This window comes from Carettochelys insculpta, chromosome 4 (genome assembly GCF_033958435.1).
Source record: "Carettochelys insculpta isolate YL-2023 chromosome 4, ASM3395843v1, whole genome shotgun sequence".
NCBI classification, from domain to species: Eukaryota; Metazoa; Chordata; order Testudines; family Carettochelyidae; genus Carettochelys; species Carettochelys insculpta.
The window spans coordinates 24,099,015-24,123,149 of record NC_134140.1 but is presented as its reverse complement, the minus strand read 5'-3'; the positions used below and the strand labels follow the sequence as shown (position 1 = coordinate 24,123,149).

Here is a 24,135-nt window from a genome sequence, read left to right as displayed (position 1 = left end):
GTCAGGGGGACCTGGCACTAAGCACCTGCTAATCAGTGCACAGCATCCAAGTACTGTCCTGTGGTCTGGTGCTGAAGACAAGTCCTCACAGGACCTCAAGAGGCATGACTAAGAGTAGGCATCAGTCCCACTTGCCAGTGCCTCAGAGGAGACAGAAGCTAGAGGGGCCTTTCTCAGCTAACTCAAAGGAGGTGAGACCCCAGTTGGACCTCTCCTCTAGATCCTGGGAAAGGCCTGCATTATCCCTCAGTTTCCAGGAATTGGTTGCGAGTCAAGACAGGACCAAAAACAGTCCCAGACACCATGGTCCCAGCAGAGGCAGAATATGTTGAAATGGCCTTTCCGGAACCCTTGGGTATGCCACTGAGGGCATAGAAGGTTCCAGGGATACCGCTCAGCACTATGTTTAACAGTTTTGGCCACATTTGTCCCACTAGTGCTTTGCATTGCACCTCTGTACGCATCCGCTTACTGATGCGATCAGTGGCTGTGCTAGCCCCCACTCCACCTCCCATGCTGTCATTGACTGCAGTTTTGGTGTTGATACCTCCATTGGCACTGACAGCAAGCAACCTCTGCTCCTCCCATCTCACTGCCTTGCCTCCCGGAGGTTCAGCACTAACCTCATCACTGCCATCAGTTCAGGTATCAGCTTTGCCTCTATATCTTCAGGAAGCAACCCTGACTCTGGCCCCTTCCATAGCACTGATGGGGTACCCAGTGCCTACTCTGGTTTTAATCTCCGTATCCCCAGCACTGATGAGTGCATCATTGGCATCAGGCTGGTCCAAGAGTAGCGGGACCTATGATGAGTGGATGGCAGGGAGCACACCCCTGTATCAGTGGTTTCCTCTGTATCTCCTGATTGGCAGACAAAGCTGTAGCATCCACACTTGAAGACAGCAGCACGTTGCGGCAATTTCCGTTTAGGCTGGTTCAGGGTCTGACCTTAAGGCCAAGGGGCTGATTAAGGAGGCTGAGCCAGTGGTGGATAGTCTTGCCCCTGCGGGTCCCTCACATTAGAACGATTGTGGACAATACCAAGACTCTGCAGAAAACTCCAGCTTCCCTCCTGCCTAGAGCCAAGTGGATTGAGCGATGCCACTTCCTATCTTCTAAGATTGGGGCAAGGAACATTTTTTTTCAGTGAGGAGCAACTGACCTACAGAGGAATCAGTTGAGGGGTCTCACATGAACAATCCGCCCCCCGCCCCCCAACCCTCACACTCACCTGGTCCTACGCGAGAAACAAAACAAAACAAAAAAAAATCCCAACCCCCCAACCCATGGTACTCACTTGCTCCCAAGGTGGGAAGAAGTACCACCCCTCACTCAACACTTGGTGCATGCTCATGTTCCAGCACCCATGGGGGTGTTGCTGATGTTTGAGACTTCACCTTGCAATGCAGAGACCCTCTGTGGGCCAGATCTGTTTTAACAGGGGACCTGCAGCTCCATATTTCCAGACAGCAGGCCACTGTTAGCAGTTACAGGTTGACCCTCTCTAGTCTGGTACTCTTTGGTCCGGCAACATATGTGATCTGGCATGATTTTAGTTGGCTGGATGTCCACTTACCATGGGTGTGACCAAGTTTCCTGTGTTCTCATAAAGTTTACCACCAACGCTTCTGGCTCTCAGTGTTTGCACTGTTGTTTAGTTCTAATTTACCTCTGAATATCTTCTATGAGCTCAGTAAGCAGTGGAAGGATTGGCAATGCTGCTCAACAATATTGACCTCCTGTGGTTAAGCATATTCTCTAGTTTGACAAATCGGTCAGATCCTGTGTTCACCAGACAAGAGAGGGTCAGCCTGTGTTCATATAACACTTCTGCAGCATTGGCTAGTTTATGGAACTACTCCGTCAGACTCATGAGTGGAACTTTTGGTCTTGGATGGTAATGAGGAAAGAACGTTGATCTCCCAAGTTGTCTTGCAGGCTACCTTGGACAGTATTGATGCTGCCGCTAGGGTCATGGCTACAGATTTGTCTGTGAAGAGAGGCTTTTGGCTCCAGGACATTGGTCTGCTATGTGAAGTATGGACCTTACCTTTGAGGGTGTGACTCCATTTTCAGTATAAATTGCCCAAAACCTATTCAGCATCACGGATTTTAGAGCCACCTTTGAATCCTTGGGCCTGCATGCTTTTGGTAACACAATGGAGGAACCACCTCAGGTTTGTTTTCAACAGAATGGAGAAGACCACAAATGAGGAAAAGTTATGTACTTGTGTCCATAACACAAGAAATAGGGGGTCACCAAATGAAATAAGGGAGAAGGTTTAAAATGACCAAAAGGACGGATTTCTTCATACAGTGCACAGGCACCCTGTGGAACTCCTTGTCAGAGGATGTTGTGAAGACCAGAAATTTAATGGGAGGAGGGGGATTCAAAGAAGAACTACATAAATCATGGAGGATAGGTCCCTCAACGATTTTTATCCAGGAAGGTGAAGAATGGTGTCCCTAGGTTTTTTGTCAGGAGCTGGAATTAGGTGACTTGGGGGAGGGATCACTACGTGTTTACCAGTTCTGGTCATTCCCTATGGGATGCCTGGTATTGGGCATTGTTGGAAGACAGGATACTGGACTAGATGGACCTTTGGTCTGAACCAATATGGCCATTCTTATGTTCATAAAACAGCTGCTGGAAAAGGAACCAGAGCAGCAGAAAGAGGCTATGTACATCCTGTGGCCAGACTAAACTACCTTTGGTCCCTGTATAGGCCTTTTGAAGGTACATCATTCATCCTACAATGAGGTGAGGCAGCACTTATGCTTGAGGCCTGTGGCAAGTCTCTGAGCTCTCAGAAAGGAAAAAAACAAACAGAAGCTGCCTGGAGGAGCCTTGAGTTTGTTGGGTGCCAGGTTGGTAAATTTGGGGTGTTTTTGGTGTTACTTCTCACTTTTGTGTGTCCCCCAACTGATTTTTCTGTGAGTCAGTGATCTGTCTGAAAAAAGGTTCCCCACCCATGCATTCACATCATCAACTAGACCTATACCAGCTTACCTTGTCTTCCAGACTGTTCTCTTTCTATCAGGCATTGCCCTGTGTTGCTTCGGACTGCTGGGTACTTTACATGGTAAATGGGATATCCCATGCAATTCTGCGCTCTTCTGTCCTCCTTCCCTTTTCCTCTTGAGGGACCGTTCTCATGAGCAACTTCTTACCCAGGAGGTGCAGCTGCTCCTAGTTCTAGGGGTGGCAGTGGAGAGGGCGGGGTGTTTTACTCCTGGTACGGTCTAATACCAACGGCAATCCAGGCTCATTTTGGATCTGCGGGAATTCAACAGGTTTGTAAGGAGACTCTAGTTCCTTAAGATCTCTGGCCTATATTTCCTTTCTGGAGCCAACAGACTGGTATGCCACCCTCATCTTGAGGAGTGCATATTGCAGTTGTTCAACCTCACAGAAAATACCAGAGGTTTGTGGTAAACAGTGGACACTACCAGTTTACAGTCCTGTCAGTGACACCTTGAGTCTTCATCAAGTGTATGGCAGTTGTCACTGTGTTTCTGCATAACCACTAGGTATAGGCGTTGCCACACCTTGACAGCTGGCTAATCAAAGGCCGCTTCAGGTTACAGGTAGAGCGTCCCAAGTCAGATGCGTCAACAGATACGTTCTACAACCTGGGCCTCAGACAGTTTCCCCTTACCATAGCCAGAAACTGCCTGAAGCTTTTGGGATCTTAGTTTAGTCCTATCTACACTGACACAATCACCATTTGAACCATTGGCAACATGTTCCTTGCTCTAATTCTCTTTACAAGGTAGCATTTCTGGTAGCAGTAACTTTTGGTCAGGAGGTTGTCTGAGCTCAGGGTCCTAACATCGGAGCCCTTCTATAACATTTTTCATAAGAACAAAGTCCAGCTCAGGCCTCATTTGGCTTTCATTGTGAAGGTTGTGTCCTTTTCACAAAAACTAGGATGTGTTTATTTCAGTTTTGTATCCTAAGCCATGTTTCAGTCCCAGGGAGCAGAGACTTCATTCTCTGGATATTTGCAGGGCACTAGTCTTCTATGTCAAGAGAACAAAGCTGTTGAGAAAATTGGTGCATCTATTTGTGACGTTTTCAGACAGAATGAAGAGTCAGTGTGTATCGTCGTCAATGCATCTCAACATGGATAGTCTGCATTCAGGAGTGCTACAAGATTGCAGGAGTTCCTGTGCTTCCAGTCACAGTATACTCTACCAGAGTGCAAGCTCCCATCCATAGTGTTCAAGGCTCAGGCTCCCACTTAAGAAATTTGCAGAGTAGCACCATGGTCTTCCACTTCACATTTATTTATGCTGTTACCCAGCAGGCCAGAGTAGATGCAGCCTTTGGGCTCGGACCCCACCTCCTAATATTGGGCTTATAAGCACCTGATTGGAATCCACATGAACAAGCTCTTAAAGAAGAAAAAGTGATTTCCTTCTTGTGACTGTTGTTTTCTGAGATGTGGTGTTCGTGTCCATTTCAGTGTTCACCATTCTGCCCTTCTGTGAGAGGATCTGACAAGAAGGAACTGAAGGGCAATGGGCTGGGTGGACTCTGTATTGGACACCATGAAAAGGCATATCCAGGGATGCTCAAACTGACCCAATGGAAGCTGCTATGGGAAAAATCTTCAATCCACCATGCATGGCATACACATACACCTGGAATGGACATGAGCAACCTATTTCAAAGAGTGAGAAGGTGGCTAATTGGGGTGTTTTCCCCCCAGGGTGGGAAGAATGCTGTCTTTTCTCAAGTATTGTTTACATTACATAATGATAAAAGTCAGATAGTGTAAACACTGTTGGCACTTCTGCTGTCAGAAATCTTCCACATCCTATGAGTGGTATTTGCTTTGTCAGAAGGGGGCATTCTTGCCGACAAAGCACTTTTTGCTCTAGCCGTAGTTGTGACAAAGCTTTTGGGGGTTGAGGGGTTTTTAAACATCTGTGAATGACATAAGCTTTGTTGCCCAGTTGCCAGTGTAGTCAGACAGTTTTCCAAGACTGATTTTTTTTTTTTTCTTTTTTTTTCTTTTCAAGTTTGCAATGTTTTCCCATTAACTTGAATAGTCCACTTTTGTGTCTTCCTGGCTGGACAATGGATAGTGGTTGAAGTTGGCTTCCTATAAAGCTGGGGTGTCCAACATGCTAGCTACATATGGCTGTTTGGCTGGTTGACTGTGGGTAGTGGGCTTGAACAATAAATGTGTTTTTAGAAAAATGTGGCTAGTTTGCTGTAGCCACGTATAAAACTGGTTGAACACCTGGGCTGTAAAGTATTGGCTTGTGAATCAAGAGGCCCCACCCTGCCTTACTGCTACATTACCCATGTTGTAGTTGTGACGCTGTAGTTGCATCATGGTTACAATTTTTTCTCGGGTGATGCAGTTACACACACACATTAGTTATGTATATATTATACACATACATATATTTATGACAATAATATGTATACATATCTACAAATGTCCATAAATTTAAGAACATAAATGTTCATAAAAGACCTTGCTTGTTGTGGTTTTTTGTACATAGTAATATTACATGAAACCAGTTGAGTAAGTTGCTTATTCTTTGGTATTCAGAGATCTCCCTCTGTTCCACCCCTCCTTTCTCCTCTTGGGTTATCTGGACATAGATGGTCAAAGAGGTATATTCCCTTTTTATAGATTCCTCTTGTCTGTGCCAGTCAGATATAAACAAGCTGTGAGAGTTCTAGAAAAAGAAGTTAATCTGTAGCAAAAGTTTTAATTTTTCCCCTTTTTAAGTGATGAAATATTTACTTAGTAGCATATGTTCAACATGGATAGATGTATAGGATAATACAGGTTGAACCTCTCTTGTCCAGCACCCTCAGGACCGGGCTGGTGCCACATGGGAGAATTTACCAAACCACAGGAGGCCAGTACTGTCTACCACAGTGTTCTGTGGGACATGAATAGGTGCTCTGTGGCGGATCCAGCTCGACACTGACTCTGCAGCTGCTGACTGAGGCTGTGTGGTCTTGAGAAAGTCACTCACTTCTCTATACCTTAGTTTTCTCAGATGTAAAATGATAGCTGTTTACTTGTTTCATGTGTGTGTTGAAGGGATTTAAATAAGCATTATAAAAATTACATTTAATGAAATCTTTCAGGTAATTTTGGTCCGTTTTCCTTTAACTTACTTTAGGAGAATGACATCTTCCTGGGCTGGGAAAAAGGAGCTTACAAGAAATGGGGAAAGAGTAAGAAAAAGTGTTCTGACCTAACACTAGAGGAAATGAAAAAACAGGCAGCTGTTCAGTGTCTTCGCTCTGCTTCTGATGAAGTAAGTTTGAATTATTTAATTGATTCCTTCATAGAGTAATGCTCTTCAACACTGGCTACATGAATTTATGGCATTTAGACTTCGAGTAAAGTAAAGTTAGTTACTTTAGTTAAATTGTTTAACCAGTTGCCGTAGAAGTCTCTGGGAGCTCCTTATGTCCCTCTATGGTACGTGAAATCTGGGTACAGAATCAGTCATCTTTCTAAGCTTTCTGTAGTATATACTGTGTGACATGTTCTTACTGGAAGCCTCACTTGTTCTTACGAGGATCCTTGCCCATGCCTTAGATACCAATAACATCTCTGCACTGTCTGTATAGCAGTAGACTTGCATTATGACACTTATTACAACCTTAAGTTTTTCAATTTATAGTTAAGACTATACACCAGCACTGGGGAATGGGCTAGCTGGGCTCTTAATATCATAGGACTGGAAAGGACCTCGAGGTCATCTAATTAAGTCCTCTTCATTCATGACAGTAACAAGCACCATCCAGACCATCCCTCAAGGTGTTTGTCTAACCTGCTCTTAAAGATCTCCAGTAAAACTCCATGACCTCATTCGTACTTTTTTGGGGGGGGTGGGGTGGGGGTTGGGGGGGGGAAGGTTACCTGATCTCTGTATCATTTCTTTGAGCAAGACAGTAATTGCTGGATAATTCTTTTTCTGAGGGTAGCAGGTGTAATTGAAGCAAAAGATAGTTGCATACATTTTGTGTTTGATTACGTTTGCCAGTTATTTTCTTATTTTATATTCATAAAGCGGATGTATTATATTTGATAATTAGTTTTGTTTTGTAACTGTTAGCAGAAAAGCAGATTTGATATAATTTTTTCTAGTAAGTTTAACATTGAAATACTCAACTATAACAGACAGAGAAGTACCAGGTCCCTTTTAATATACCTTATTGTGAAAACAATACAAACTTAAACACAAAATTGATAAACAAATATGTTGGTGGTGATTGCAGCTAAAGCTTGTGAGAATATGGATGAAGTGATGTAATGTTCTAAAAAATCTTTTGTATACTTGTGCTAAAATAAATGCTGGAGTGGAGTTATTTACTTGCTTGACAAACATCATTGTCTCAAGTACTGCATGTTAATCTGAATGTTTGACTAAAGTTGTTGGTGACAGAGTCAAAAGGTATGACAGTATGTATGTACTATGTAATTAGATTCTGACAGTGGAGTGAATACTATTAAGATGAGGAAAGCAGTAACATAGGTGTAAAACTTGTAAGGAGTATAATTACTGGATTGAAAAGAGATGCTGAGAGAGTGGAAGTCTTGTGTAAATATCCTGAGGAAAAAAACAAGACGTAATCATGAAAGTAATATCTGCTAGCAGAGAGTGTTGTTATGATTCATCTTGGTGCACTTAAAGATTAGAAACTGCAAGAGGACAGGTTGAACTTCAGAAGGAAAACTAACTGTGAAGTAATTAACTGTTGGAAATTCTTCAAATTGCCCTCTGTGAATGTAATCTTCTGGAAATTGCCTTGATCTTTGACCACATTTTAATTGTTTAAATGTTGACTTATGTCAATATTGTATTACCACGTCTCTCATAACTGATTATGAGGTTGTCATTCATCCTTAATCTATGTTTCTGCTACAACATTTTCCCACTCTAAGTTACGTTGGTACAAACCCACTGCAGTTAGTGTGTTGGTTGTGCTGGTGTACTTGGCTCCTTGTTTTGGTGCTCTGCATGCTCACAGGGAAAGCTTCTGCTGGTGCACAACACCATGTATCCTAGGCTTGGTGTCTACTGGGAGATTAATTTGAATTTAAGTGACTTAGGTTGAATTTATAACAAACCAGTGCTCTCTGGGGTTACTGCATCAATTTTTACGGGCTCCTAAGGTTGACTTTTGTACTCCTACTTTTCATGAGGAGTCACTCCAAATTCAACCTTGCGTGGTGGATCTTACGGCAGTATAGATGGAGCCCTCTTAAATTGGACATTCTTGGGTGCCTGATATGTCCCACAGTGCCCCAATGCATCCACTCTAGCCTACACTTTCAGCTCTGCTGTTCTTCAGGTGTGCAGGGAGCAGTCTCGGAAATTTGAATTCATTTCCTGTGCGGCCAGCATGGCAAGAAGAGCAGGCAGCACACCTCAGCAGGACACATGGCCGTGAATTTCCAGGATGGCAGACAAGCCATCAGCATGGAGCATGCAACAGGTCCATGACTGTATTGCTGTGAGGGTGGAGAACGGGATGAAGCTGTAGTGGCAGAACTACGAAGCAGCAAAAGAAGCACAGACATCTATGCCAATATCTCTCAGTGCGTGATGGGGAAAGAAGATACACCAGGGATGCCTTGCAGGTATAGCTTTTGCAAGGAGGACACAGTGGATGAGAACGAGGATAAAAATGGTCAGCAGGTGATTAGAGCAAATGATCTGGCAGACAGCCGGGTGCTGTTTGTACCGTTGGATCTCATTCCGTCATCCCAGGATGTTTCACAGCCATAGCCTGATGGGCAGGAGGGCACTTCTGGTAAATATTCATTTTTAATAATGCTACAGGTGAGTTAAAGCAGTTGGATGTAATCTGTTGTGGCTGCTATGCCTACACAGCTCAGGGCCTCTGGCAGAACTTGTTAATGGGTCTGGGGATGGAGTGCCAATCATCCTTGCACACATCCATAATACTCAACAACAGGTACTCATGTTTTTCTCATGAGGTTTCTGCTGAGGCACCAGTAAGTAATTTGAAATCATGGCACCACAGGGCGGTTTTGTGTAGTGACTGGCCCTGTGCCCACACTGAGTTGACATTTGTTCCATATCAATTGTTCTTATTCTAAGCAGGCTGATGTTTCTTTTTGCAGCCTAGATGAAGCAGGGGAAGAAGCATTAAGCTACTATGATAGCACCAGGTTTTCTATGAATTTTTCAGAACACCCGTCTCCCTTCCCCTAGTTGCTAGGGGTCAGGAGATTTTAACTGTCCACACAGAGCGGGAGTGCCATGTGGTGTGTCAGATAGCTGCAGGGAGGAAAACAAGAGGGGGATGCAGTTTTTAGACCACACAGTTTCCTAGAGCTGCTCTGCCATCCCCGAACTCACCCCTCCCTTGCCTGGGCTCCTGGGGAAAGGAAAAGCTTCATGGTCACAGCCAGGGGAGAGAGAGAGAGAGAGTGTACAGATGTATAGTTTTAAGACCCCATGGTTACCCACAGCTGCTCTGCCATCTTGGACCTGTCAGTTCTGAAAGCTCCGTGCTCTCCTTTCCCACCTCCTGGGTGAGGGGAGGGGGAGGGTGGGCTCCTGGGAAAGAAAAAGTTTTTAGTTCCAGCCAGGATGGTTTGAGGGGAATAGTTTTTAGATCACGTGGTGATGGAGAGAGCAAGGCACACACAGTGAACAGCCCACTTGCAGCATGCACAGCTGCAAAAACTGCTTGTGCAATTGGAGGCTTGAAAGCATGCATCCAGTCTGCCTTGTGACTGGGAGCGAACCATGTCAGGCGCATCTCGTAAGATCTCTGTGTAGAACTTGATGCATAGAGGACCGTTAAAAAGCCAAATTTGTCCTTGCAGGGAATACATGCCTACTGTCTTTTCAGAGATTTTCATTAAATTCTTTTGTGTGTCATTAAACATAACCTCCAGTGGATATCTCCTTAATGTTTGCCCATCACTTTGTTTGTTGCAGTATGTTTGACAGCAGTCTTGGTCATTAATGCTCGTGCTCCTGGCTTCATCTGTGAGTCTGACACAGATCTGCAGGAGAAAACAAACGCTGGAATGTGTTCATGGAGCACATGGAAGTTATACGCAGGGAGAGGGAACAGTTAAATGTGTGGAAGGAGAACTGCACTTGAAGAAAGACGGGCTGAGTGGGAGGAGGGGAGACTGCACAGAGAGCATGACTCGGAGACCCAGAGGGAGATATTGCAGCTGATAAGGTAGCAAACAGAGCTGCTGCAGTTACTAGTAGAGGAGCAAAGAGCCACCACATGCCTTCATCGCTGCCCCAGAATATGAGAGAGAGAGTGTGTGTGTGTAGGACAGCATTATATTTCACTCCAAAGGATGCTTCTGAGAGCAAAAGGCTGTCATTCCACACGCATCATAGCAAGATACCATTGCTTACCCACACCCGAAGTCCTAATCATGGACTCCTCTGAATAAAAATGATCACGCTCAAAAAAAGTGCTGTGTTGAATGGGGTGGGGAACGATTTACAAGATTTACAAACAAGCACACATCATTCAGAGGGGAACTCTTTAAGAAAAACAGACATAACTTTTGTGTTGCTGTCTGGTCATTCATAAAGCTGTTTTTCCTAGCCCCACTGATTTGTCATGCTCCTTGCTGTGCTCTCCTTATTGCCCTGGTGTCCGGCTGCTCAAAATTACTCATCAGGTGATCTCCCTCTGCCTTCTAGCCTGGCATGAATTTTTTCCTTTAAGTTTCACATAAATTGTGAAGCACACAGCAGGGTGCTACCTCGAGGGGAGTGCTGCCTTTGCTGAGATCTAACCGAGTCAGGAGGCTCCTGAACCTGGATTTAAAATGCACATTCTGCTACCATTCTACACTTGTTGAATCAGTAGTTTGATTACTCCTTACTGTTGTCCAGGCTGCCTGTGTATGACTTCATGAGCCAAGGGAGCAGGGGCTAGGCTGGGTCACCCAAAATCATTATTGGCATCTCCACATCTCCAGTGGTAATTTTCTGGACTGGGAAGAAAATTAGGGAATCCCATCCCAGCAAAACTGTCCACTATGTCCTGTACATTTCCCAAAGTCTTTCATAGCAGAAGATTATTGATTGTTTTGGGTATGTGGATCACAGCAGCCCCCATTGTAGATTTGCCCCCTCCCAATTGATTTCCAATTGGCCGGTAGCTATCTGACACTGGAACTTCCACAGAGCAGTTGCAACACCATGCTTCTGAACTGTTGGAGCAGGTTTCATTTTGGTATTGCAGAGCTTCAGGGTGGGGGAAAGCAATTCACAAAGTTCCATGAAAGTGTCCTTACACATGCGAAAGTGTTGTAGCTCACTACTGATCATCCTGTACCCGCAGAACAAAGCAGTCTTGCCATTTTGAGTTTGTTTCACAGCACCATAACCTGTGCTCTACTGTGTACAAAGCATCAAGTAAAGCCAGCATCTCCTCGTTCTTCCTGTCCATTGATTCACATTCATATGTCTGTTTCTTTCTGGGGGTCTTCATCACTCACATGGCTTGTCAGGATGTGAATATACTGTAGCACAGTGTGTGAGGTGCTAGTAACCAGTGCTTTTTTTTGCATTTTTTTGTTTTGTTTTTATTTTAAAAAAAAATAGGATGAGCCAGTACTCGGCTTTCTCCCTAACAACCCCCCCGCTCCCCCCCCCCCCCAGGCCAACCCACGGCTGTGGATGCTGGCAAGTACTGGCACTAAAAAAAAACACTTCTCATAACACTTTCCACAACAGCTTTAATCTGCGCAGGGTCCATGTTAGCCTTGTATTGGCATCTGCAATATAAAAAGGGCTCAATAACACTTTTTGCCATTTCTTTCCAAAAGGAGGGGGAGAGGCAAAGTGTACTATTGGATGCTGACATCACACACCCAAAATTACCTGCGGCATGTTTTTTGCATCTCACACTGGGACAGAAACCCACAGTGCATTGCCAGGTTCAATTTTGTTAGCAAACTTAATGGGGACACACTCCTTTGACTTTGTGTGAGTGCGAACATGTACTTTTGACTTTACAAATTCGGTTGCTTAAGAAATTTGATCTAATTTCCTAGTGTAGCCACAGACCAGTGTGCATCTTGATGCTGTCCAGTACATGGTCTTTTGATAAGTTTTAGCAGTCAGGATGGGGCAGAAATAAAGTTCTTCCTCGAGTGTCCCCGTGGGTGTTCCATGATAGGTGTCGGGCTCGCCCCAGCGCCGCAGATCGGATCTTTCCAGCAGTTTCTGCTGACCGCACATGCGCCGGTGCGCGCCGCTCCCTTGCACGCTCTCGGCCACGTGCGCGATCCGGTCCCCGCCAGTTCCTTCTGAACCGCCATCGGCTGCAGATGGAATCCGCTCAGGCTGTGGCCAGAGTCAGCGTATTTAATGTTTTAAGTGTTTTTAGAGTTTCTTTTCAGTCTTTCAGTCTTTAAGTTAGCTTGTTATTTTTCTTATTGCCAAAAAAAAAAAAAAAAAAGTATATAAAAGCCTTAGTAACAAGAGGAGCAGTGGAGGCCCGGGGACGTAAGGCCATTAGGCCTCCTGCCGCAGCAGGCTGGGTCCAAGAGGGGAACATACACAGAGAAGGTGCTAAGTACCCTATTAACAACTCAAAGACTCACCACAATGTCCTCTTCAGGATTCAAGAAGTGAGAGTCATGCCGTGAAGCTATGCCGGCCTCCGATGGGCACAGTCAGTGTATTAGGTGCCTGGGGGAATCTCACGTCACCCAAAAATGCTCCTTCTGCGCAAAGCTCACGGCTAGAGCAAGGAAGGACAGAGAAATGCGGCTAAAAATGCTGCTCTTTGACGAGGCCCTCCAGCCGGACGTGCTGGAGCGGCCCCAACAAGAGGGACCCACAGGGGCCCATAAAAGGAAGGCGGCTTCCCTCACCCCATCAGTGCAGAAACGGAGGAAAATCTCGCCAACCCGATCCCTGCCGGCAGCCACAGCGAGCGGGACGGGTGCAGCACATAGCCCCCAGCCGCAATCACAGACGAGCGGTGGCGGCGCGGAAGCGCACGTGGCAGAGGCTGAGCCTCCGATAATCAAGCAGCCGGCCTGCACCGTGGGCAGAGTGGTGGCCAAGCAAGTGGCGGAACCGGCGGCACCGCAGCTAGCGGCACAGACCCCCGGGGCGCCGATGGTGCAGAGCTCGCAGGCACGCGGCCTGCAGGCGCTGGGGGAGACCACCCGCGCGACACCGCAGCGAAGCGTGCCAAGCGCGGCGCTGACAGCGGGGCTGAGATCCCCGGCGCGGAAAGGGGCAGAGTCAGCCCCGCAAGGGAGGGAAAAGGCAGCAGAGAAAACCCAGCACCGCAGCCCTTCTCCAGACAGGGCTGCAGGGCTGCTCTCTCTAAGCCCTCCCCTTATGCTGCGAACTCCAACAAGGAGGCAGGGGTCTCCCCCAGTCTACCCTGAGCCTCCCTCCCCGTTCCTCCAGCCAGCCTCACTATGGCTCGGGCCACCCTCACCTTTTCTGGGATTTGACCCCCTGGAGTACTATCACAAATCAGTCTCACCATTGTCTCAGTCACCCAGGCGATCTCGCTCCCCCAGACGCCGGGGGTATGTGCCTCGAGAGTGGTCCAGGTCTCCATCCCAGGAACCATGTCCGTGTTGCCATGGTCGCCACTATCATGCGGGGCATAGACACCAAAGGCATACCCCCAGGGACAGGTCCCCTCAGACGGTTCACTATCCCCGAGGGCAATCGCGGATGGGGACGGAAACGCAAATATCTCAGGGGGAGTTGATTCTGGAACCCCGAGATTTCCCCTCGCAAGCCTCCAGCGAGAAGATGTATCACCGTCAACAGGACCCAGAGGGATCCAGAGAGGCTTACCCTAGTGGTTCCTCTTTATCCTCCCCCGACGAGGCTACGGCACCAGGGGACGTCCACCCCCTGGACGATCTCAAACAGTTCCAAGAGCTGTTTAAAAGAGTGGCCTTTACGCAAGGCATCCAAACAGCAGAGGTGCAGGAGAAGCACCATAAGCTCCTCAAAAACCTGAGATCTCCGGCCTCTTATAAAATAGCTATTCCGCTCAACAAAGCAATTATGGAGTCCGCTACCACGATATGGCAGACCCCTGCGTCCGCTCCGCCTATAAACAAGAGAGCGGATAAGAAATACTTCGTCCTGGCGAAGGGCATGGAGTTCCCATTCAGTCACCCACAACCAAATTCTCTGGTGGTGGAATCGTCTCAACAGAGGTCGAAAACTTCTCAGTACGAGACAGGGGGAACGGACAAAGATGCCAAGAAGCTAGAGTTATTCGGGAGAAAGGTCTACTCCTCCTCTACCCTACTGTTGAGAATTGGCAAATTATGCAGCACATCTAGCGAACCATAACTTTGACAATTACTCCAGGCTGACTTCCCTCATGGACTCGCTTCCAGGGGATAAGAAGCCGGTGCTGAAGGCCATTGTGCAGGAAGGCTACGCAGTCTCGAGGACAGGAGTTCAGATCGCCCTGAACGTAGCAGATAAGGCGGCACGCTCAACGGCTATGGCAGTGGTCATGCGCAGGGAATCCTGGCTTCAGACATCGGGTATCCCAAGGGATCTGCAGGCGAAGATCGTTGATCTCCCCTTTGACACACAGAAGTTGTTTGCTGAATCAACTGATTTGGTCCTTCATTCCAGTAAGGACTCAAGGGCTACTCTCAGAACCTTGGGGATTTATACCCCTCCATACAGGAAGAAAAAGTATTACCCTCAGCAAAGACGATACCTGTATCAACCCCAGCGTGCTCACTACCAAAGGGGCTACGAGCAAGGGCGGCATCAACAGCACCAACAGTACAGAACTCCCAGGCGATGCTCCCAACAGAGCCGTGCCTCTTCGGGGCAGGCCCAAAGGCAACAAGTTTGACGGACAGATCGAGGGCTGCACTATCACTGCCATCGCGCAATGTCATCCAAAGCTAATGTTCCATCATTGCCTCTGACCATTCTACACCCAGTGGCAAAAGATCACCACAGACAAAAGGGTACTGGAGATCATAGCCACGGGTTACGCGATCCCCTTCCAGTCGCTCCCACCACCACGACCTCCACCCAGGCCCCATCTAAAGGATGCCTCCCACGAAGCGAGACTCAAGCAGGAGGTGGACCATCTTATGCTTATAGGGGCGGTGGAAAGAGTGCCGGAGCAACTCCAAGGGAAAGGGTTCTATTCAAGATACTTCCTTACAGAGAAAAAAACAGGAGGCTGGAGGCCCATCCTAGATCTTCGAGGCCTCAATCGGTACTTGCGCAAACAACGCTTTCGGATGATCACAGTCGCCTCTATGCTTACGGCACTGGGCGATGGAGATTGGTTCGCAGCCCTCGACTTACAAGATGCGTATTTCCATATAACAATCCACCCGGCTCACAGACGTTTTCTCCGGTTTATGGTCGGCAAAGAACATTTCCAATACAAGGTTCTGCCGTTCGGCCTCTCCTCGGCCCCCAGAGTATTTACCAAGACCCTGGCAGTGGTGTCAGCCTACCTGCACAGACAGGGGGTGTTTATATTCCCATATCTGGACGACTGCCTACTGAAAGGGGCCTCGAAGGAAGAGGTACTACGCATGATACGCGTTACAGCAGGCACGTTCTCTTCGCTGGGCCTGGTCATCAACCTTGCGAAGTCAAAGATCGACCCCACACAGGACATAGAGTTCATAGGGGCACGCATAAACTCCATCACAGCAAGGGTTTATCTACCAGATGCCCGCTTTCGCGCCATTGGTTCCCTTGTACAAGTCATCACCTTCAGCCCCACGGTGCCGGTTCTAACGTGCTTACAGCTGCTAGGCCGTATGGCAGCAGCAACGTTCGTAGTACAGAACGCCAGATTGCATATGCGCAGCATGCAGCACTGGCTGGCGAGCGTCTACAAACCAGCAGCACACACCGTCCGCAGGGTGGTGTCGCCCATGACAGAGGTGCGCAGATCCCTGCAATGGTGGGTAAACCCCAAGAATATGCTAACGGGTACCCTTTCATCAACCACAAATATCTATCTTTCTCACCACCGACGCCTCCCACATAGGGTGGGGAGCACACATGGGCGAAAAGGTGACGCAGGGACTGTGGTCCCCTACGCAACAGTCGCTGCACATAAATATACTGGAGCTCAGAGCAGTGTTCAACGCCTGCAAACACTTTCGAGACCATATACAAGGCAAAGTAGTCGGGATCAATACAGACAATACCTCCACCATGTTTTATATAAATCGACAAGAAGGAGCTCGGTCCCGTGCCTTATGTGCGGAAGCAGTCTGCCTGTGGAACTGGTGCATCGCCAACAATATAACTTTGAAAGCCTCGTATTTATCAGGTGCTCACAACGTGCAGGCAGACCAGTTGAGCAGGCACTTCGCACTCACACACGAGTGGCAGATCCGTTCCGATCTGCTACGGCCAATTTTTCAGGCATGGGGGTTTCCCCAGATAGACCTGTTTGCCACTCATCGCAACAAGAAGTGCCCACAATACTGCTCCAGGACAGGACTGGGACGGGGTCCCTGGGGGACGCATTCACGATCTCATGGAAGGGCCCCCTGCTCTACGCATTTCCTCCCACAGTGCTCATCCACAAGGTCTTGCAGAAAGCCAGGAGAGAGCCCGCATGATCCTAGTAGTCCCAACTTGGGATAGACAGCAATGGTTCCCCTTACTCCTGCGCATGTCGGACTGCCCACTGATGCCCCTTCTGGTGGCGCCGGACCTGCTCACGCAAGCCCAGGGGTCTATAGTGCACCCACACCCCCGAGGCCTGCGACTGCAAGCATGGTTAATCCATGGCTCAGCTCCCTAGAGAGCACATGTACGGAGGGAGTGCAACAAGTCCTAGAAAGTAGCAGAAGGACTTCCACCAGGAAGACCTACAAGCAGAAATGGACTCGATTCACTGCATGGTGTTCTACCAAGCAGTTAGCTCCCCTTGCTGTGCCTATACCTGTAATATTAGAATACTTACTGGACCTCAAGAGAGGTGGACTCTCCCTATCCTCGTTGAAGGTCCACCTTGCCGCTATATCGGCTTTCCGACATGAAGAGGAAGGGCCCAAGGTGTTCGCACATCCCATGGTTACCAGGTTCCTAAAGGGGCTGGTAAACCTGTACCCCCCTCGGAAACCGCTTCCACCTTCGTGGAGCTTGGACCTGGTGCTTAACGCGCTAATGGGACCACCGTTTGAACCCTTAGCCACAGTTTCCCTCCGTCTCCTTACGATAAAGATGACCTTCCTTTTTGCAATCACGTCAGCTCGCGGGGTGAGCGAGCTCGCGACAGTTATGACAATGCCACCCTGCACAGTATTTTCGAAGGAGACGGTAACCTTACGGCTGCATCCAGCCTTTGTTCCGAAAGTTTCTTCAGAGTTTCATGTTAACGAACCTATAGTCTTACCCTCGTTTTATCCAAAGCCTCATAACTCCAACAAAGAGGCGCGCCTACACCTCCTGGACGTGAGGAGGGCGCTGGCTTTTTATATAGACAGGACTAAGTCCTTCTGAAAAACAGATAGACTCCTAGTCTCTCTCGCTCCCAGATCAAAAGGAGAAGGTCTCTCTTCACAGAGAATCTCGAAGCACATCGTATCCTGCATAAAAATGTGCTACGAACTCAAAAAGACTCCTTTACTGGCCATGCCTACGGCTCTCTCCACCAGGGCGGTGGCGGCATCAACAGCCTTTTTCAAGGGCATTGCGCTAAAAGACATCTGCAGAGCGGCGACCTGGTCATCCTATGACACCTTCGCCAAGCATTATGCCCTACACAGGGTATTCCAAGAGGATACCCGTCTCTCGACAGCGGTCCTTTCAGGGGCAAGCTGCACATAACCCGATTACCCACCTCCTTTCTTGGGTTACTGTTGGGCAGTCACCTATCGTGGAGCACCCACGGGGACACTCGAGGAAAAAGAGAAATTACTCACCGTAATAACGATGGTTCTTCGAGATGTGTCCCTGTGGGTGCTCCACCACCCGCCCATCTTCCCCGCTTCGGATCTCCGTTTAGTGTTTTGCAGGAGCATCCGATGCGGTTGGTCAAGGAACTGGCGGGGACCAGATCGCGCACATGGCCGGGAGCGCGCAAGGGAGCGGCGTGCGCCGGCGCATGCATGGTCCGGCAGAAACTGCTTGAAAGATCCGATCTGCGGCGCTGGGGCGAGCCCGACACTTATCATGGAGCACCCATGGGGACACATCTCGAAGAACCATTGTTACTACGGTGAGTAACTTCTCTTTGCTTGGTAACAGTTTCTCAATGTGCAACTTTCTGCATAGCATAACTTCATCCACATCCTGTAGGTTTTGTACCTTTTTTTTTTTTTTTTTTTTAAAAAAAATGACATGATCCCATGCAGCCCTCCTTCTTGTTTTCTTTCTTTGGCAGAAGCATCAAACCTACACAGCTCTGCACTGTTGTCAGGAGTATTACAAGCAAAGGAGGCACTTACGGAGCTGAAAAGGAACAGAGTCAGTAGGGAAAATGACAGTTTAATGCAGGACAGATGAATGTGGGACAAAGTGAGAACCACTTCAGGATAATTGGTGGTATTCATGGAGCAGCTACAGATGGTGAAGTGATGTTTTTGGATGCAATAAATGAACCCTGGCAGGTGGGGTTGCATCATAATGCAGGATTGGGATGATGGATGGGAGTTCTGGTTATACAAGCCCACATTCTTTGATTTGGGTGCTTGGAGAAGCAACTGGTGATTGCATTGTGGAAACTTGCAACACTGGATTGCTGCTGGTCAATAGGAAATCATTTTGGAGTTGGAAAATGTACTCTGGGGGTTATGGTCATGGAAGTATACTGGGCCATTAATCATCTCCTGCAATGTTGCAATGGGGGTCACAAACTGCTGTGGAGCAAATAAACAGCACTAGTATCCATGTTTTGGCATCCAACCACTTTGTCTTAGATTACATAAACATAGAAAAGCAGTCCTTTCTTTTAATGCAAGTGTGGGTTGATCTCTAGGGATGCTTCTCCCAACATCAGTGTTGCCTGGTTAGGGAAGGTGCAGGATGCTCACATCTTTAAGGACACAGAACAGTTGAAAAAGTTACAAGCCAAGACTTCCTATCCTGACTGCCAGATTATCAGTGGTACTGTTGAAATACCAATAGTGATAGTGGGAGAGCAGTAAGGACGTTTTCAACTACTTGCTCAGCAAGTACAGAAAGACAGTTGATTTGTGCTTTGATAGATTGAATCACTGCTGATGTTTACTTGAAAGATTGAACCTTTCAGTTATAGCAATGGTTATAACTCCCTGCTTTGTCTGGTATTATCTCTGTGAAACAGGGCAAAAGTAGCTGCTGGCATAGAGGCAGGAGTGGCTGTCTGCTGAATTAGTCGAATGCAACGGCTGTTATAAGAACTCAGCATGTAGTGCTGAAGAATAAGTAAATCTGAGGAAGGGGGTCGTACCCACAAAAGCTCATTGCCTAATACATTTTGTTAGTGTTTTAGGGTGCTACAGGAGTGCTTGTTGTTTGTATAGCTTAGCACAGTGGTTCCCAAACTTTTTGGCAGCACACCCCCCTTTTGATTTTTGAGAAACCCTTATGCCCCCACCTCTTTTTTTTACCATCGTCCAACTTCCTTTGAACAAAAAATTCAATTCATAATTTAAAATGAACCCAAAAACTAGATAAAAATGTTATTTAAAAATAAAAATAAGCACAAATGGTTTTTCTTGCATCCTTGTGGGTGCCTGGTGCAGCCCCAGCTGACTGGGTGCCTGAGCCCTGTGCCAGCCATCAGAGCTGCCTGCACAAGCCGCCCACCTGAGATCTCCACTGCCAGAGCCACATGTCCGAGCCACCCATCTGCCCCCTGCCCAAGTGCCACACTGCCGGACCAGCTGCCTGCCCACCAGCCACCTGCTGCAGCCATGTGCCAGCAGCCCGAGCCCCATGTTGCTGGGGCCAGCTACCTGCCTCCTAGCCTAAGCCATCTTGTGCTGCCAGGGCCAGCTGCCCACCTGCCAGCCCAAGCTGCCTGAGCCCCACAAGCCCTGCAGGCTACCCACCTGAATCCCTCCACTCCCACAAAGCCAGGCACTACTAGCCTCTGCTCTTACCCCATCCCCAGCCCCCCATCTAACCCCATCCTCCTCCTCCTGCTCCAGTCCACATTCAGTCACCTTCACAGGAGGCAGCTAGCTCCATGTGGGTCTTCGCTGGCTGACTGGTCCTTTATAGCGGCTGCGCTGCGTCATCCACATAAAATGGCAGAGACTGAGAGCTGGAAGCAAAGGCCGGATCTTTTTTCAGATGGGGAGAATAATGGGGGGGGCTGGGTTGTCTCACGCCCCCCCTGGAATTTCTTTACCCCCCCCTTATGGGAGCACGCCCTCCCCAGGTTGGAAAACCTTGGCTTAGCAGTTCTGGAAGGCTTTACAGTGAGTCATAGTTAGGTATTGAGGTGTATTGTGCTCTATCTGGTTCTGCTGTTTTGGGGCCTGTTAGAAATTGTGCGCTTTGTGTACCTCTATGAATAAAACCTTGTTTATGTATTTTGTGATGCTGTCTGTATGTCGATTATGCTATCATTCATCCTAGGAGTTGTCGCATTATGAAAGTGTGTTCTTTCAGTACTCCTAGGTATTCTGCAGCATGTGTTGGGAGCTAATAAAGCTGAATTGTTTGCCTTACAATAGAATTGTATTGAGTAAGAAAAAATAACAAAACGTTCTGTGCAAATTAAAAACTTAATATATGGTGCAGAGCTTAGGAAGGGGGAAAATCATGTTGGTCTTTGTTTAGGTAGCGATAAGCAAACATGGTTCTCTCAGGCCACTGTATGTGAAACTGGAGTTATTCCCAATGTCTCACTCATGCAAAGCCTTTTCAGTTTGGAAGCAAAAATGCTCCCTGTAGTTTAGATTGTTCAAGGTCCTCATTCACTGTCCAGAAAGATATCTGTAGTGGGGCGGAGTGGCTGCCCACTGACCTGGAGGCAGAGGAATCCCTCTGGGAGCCATTTTGGGCAGAGCCTTACCCCTTCCAGTCGCCTGACTGGAAGCCAGGAGTCAGGACTAGGACTATAAAAGCCCAGGCTGAGGTTTCAGGCCTTAGATTACCATCAGAGGTCTGTCCAGCACTCCATTTCTGGGAGGCCAAGGACTGGCTGGGACAGCTGGACCTGCAAGCAGCCAAGGATTGGCCTGGACCACCCAGACCTCAGCTGGACTGGGAACCCCTTGAACCCTTTAGGGACTGGCCTGATGCCCAGGTATGTGCTGGGTGGGAAAAGGGAAGAGTCCAAGGGAATAATGAGGACTGTTAAAAGAAGTCAGGGCACTGTGTTGCGGTGTGGATCCCTATTGACCTGTTCAGCAGACTGCTCTGCTGCTAACACAGCCCTGGGACATGATACAGTGGAGTGGGTGGGCCTGCGTCTCCCCCTTCACCCACCTATCGGGTGGCAGTCTCCCCCTCTCTGCCAACATAGGCAAATGTCCTATACCTCTCCTGAACATGGAGACAGACTGGGTGTGTACGCACGCATGCGTGTGTGTGCGGTCTTGCCCTGAGGCAGGGCCAGGGCCTCTGGAACTTTGAGTGCTGTCTCAACCGCCTGGGCTCTTTGAACTGTTTGTTTGCTGCCCTGCCCTGAACCAGGGCCTGGGCTTTCTGAACTGCTGAAACAGAGTTTGTTTGCTGCTTGCCCTGAATCAGGGCCTGGGCATTCAGAACTGTTATAATGGTGCTTATTTGTGGCCCTGCCCTGACCTAGGGGACAGGTGCTTGAACTAATTGTGTGTGTTTATTACCCCACCCTGATGTGGGTATATTTACTCATTGCCAACCTGAAGTAAGGCTGGGCTTCTGAACTGTTGCTTCTTGTCCCCCCGAAGCAGGGCTTGGTTTAGTGGACTGTTGACTTGAGGGTTTGTTTCACTACTCACAGTAGTGTGGCGGAGTGGCTGTCCACTGACCTAGAAGTGAAGGAACCCCTTTTGGAAGCCAAACCAGCTACAGTACCTTATGGAACTGTGCAAGAACTTCAGGAACAACTCTATCCCATGCCCTATCTCACTGACCCCTGGAAAGGCCACAGTGTGAATGAGTCATCCATTTGCTTTTTATTGGTGTATTGCAGCCAATTCTAATATCAAACAATCTGAGAAAAGGAGAGTAGAGACCTCTCTGAGAACAATAATTCCTGGCAGAGCCATGTCTTCAAAATGTTTCCATTTTACTACAAGATGTATCTTCCTGGTCTGGCACACTTGGGCTATGTCTACACAGCAGCATTATTCCTGAATAAAGTATTCCAGAATCATCTTAAACTCAGCCATTGACGAATGGATCTCACCTTCTGTTTTGCCATTGGTGAGGGACTAAACCAATTCTTGATTGGCAGAGCTGATTACAGATGTTAGATTAAAAAAAAACCCACCAACTGCAGGTGGTGTATGTTGTTTTCAGATCCTATGTTTTTCCTGTAGTGCCTGGATATGCGGACTCTCAAAGCAATTAAGAGCCTGTATAGTGATTTGCTGCCAGGACAGTCTGTCTTGAACTAGAGTTTTCAGATCATTTGGAGGTATGCTGCATGACTTCACTTTGGCTTTCAATCTGTCTTTATAGTGCTTTTACTGACCATTGATAGAGGGTTTTCCATGAGCAAGCTGGCCATAGAAGACCATCTTTGGTATCTGTGTATCATCCATCCTCATAACATGACCAATCCAGCAAAACTGTTCATAAGCGTTGTTTGCATGCCTGTGACACCACACAGCTTTCTTAGGAATTTTGTCCCACCAATTCATGTGGGCAGTCTTCCTCTGATAGCACATATGGGCTATGTCTACACTAGCCAAACACTTTGAAATGGCCATGCAAATGGCCATTTTGAAGTTTACTAATGAAGTGCTGAAATACATATTCAGCCCCTCATTAGCATGCGGGCGGCCACGGCACTTCAAAATTGACGCTGCTCGCCGCCGCGTGCCTCGTCCATATTCCTATGAGCAGATAGGAATAAGGGGACTTGGAAGTAGGCGGGGTCCTTTCGAAAAGGAGCCCTGTCTGGGCGAGCAGCGTCAATTTTGATGTGCCGTGGCCACCCGCATGCTAATGAGGGGCTGAATATGTATTTCAGCGCTTCATTAGTAAACTTTGAAATGGCCATTTGCATGGCCATTTCAAAGTGTTTGGCTAGTGTAGACGTAGACGTAGCCCATATGTGCTATGGCCATTTCGAAGTTTTTGGCTAGTGTAGACACGGCCATTGAGTTTCAGAACATGGCAGCGACATTTTGTCCCTGACTCAGAGCCATATAGCAGGATATTCAGGACAACTGCCTGATAAACTCCACACCATGGTAGCAGTTTCATGCCATAGTCATTCCATAGGCATTTGGTCAATTTTCCAAGGCTTTGGCTAATTGAGCAGATACGTCATGATCCGTGTTTGTGCTAGAGGACAGTACACTTCCAAGGTAGCAGAAATTTTCAAGAGCTTTAGGGACTGCAACAGCAGCAGTAATCACCGAAGTGCTGGGCTCTTTCCAAACAGGCTGAGGCATAATTTCTGTCGTCTTGAGGCTCACTGTGAGTCCAAAGCAGTGAGCAGAAGTAACAAAGCCATCAAAAAGCTCCTGTGCATCCTTCACTGAATGAGTCAACAATGCACAGTCAACAGCAAACAGAAGGTCATGGATAGTTGTAATAACTACTTTAGTGTGAGCCTGAAGTCTCCAGAAACTGAAAATACTGCCATCTGTTTGGAACTGAATCATTATGCCCAATATGCAGGCCTTGAAAGCAATTAACAACATCATTGAGAAGTAGATGTTGAATATAAGAGGAAAAAGGATACATCTTTGCTTTGTACCATTTGATATTTCAGAAGGTGCTGATGTCTCTCCATTGTTAAGGACACCAACAAACATGCCATCATGAAAAGACTGAACAATGTTAATAAATTTTTCAGGACAGCCAATTCACCTTAATATTTTCTAGAGCCCATTTCTGTTGACTGTTGAATGCCTTGATCAAATAAATGAAATCTTGTAGAGATCCTGATTTTGCTCTCTACATTTCTCTTGTTTCTGTCTGTCTGTAAATATATCAGCAGTGTCTCAATTGGTATGAAATTCACACTGGCTTTCGTTT

The 24,135-nt window shown here is 47.5% G+C and overlaps 1 protein-coding gene across 4 annotated transcripts in view; it reads left to right on the top strand.

The window, feature by feature from the left end:
* KIAA0232 (KIAA0232 ortholog) overlaps positions 1-24,135 on the top strand; it is a 149,217-nt gene that overhangs the window by 59,981 nt on the left and 65,101 nt on the right. For all 4 annotated transcript variants that reach the window (XM_074992451.1, XM_074992449.1, XM_074992450.1 and 1 more), the window contains exon 3: positions 6,157-6,294. In XM_074992451.1, the coding sequence (XP_074848552.1) occupies positions 6,247-6,294 (48 nt within the window). In that variant the 5' untranslated portion in view covers positions 6,157-6,246. The remainder of the gene's footprint in view (positions 1-6,156; positions 6,295-24,135) is intronic.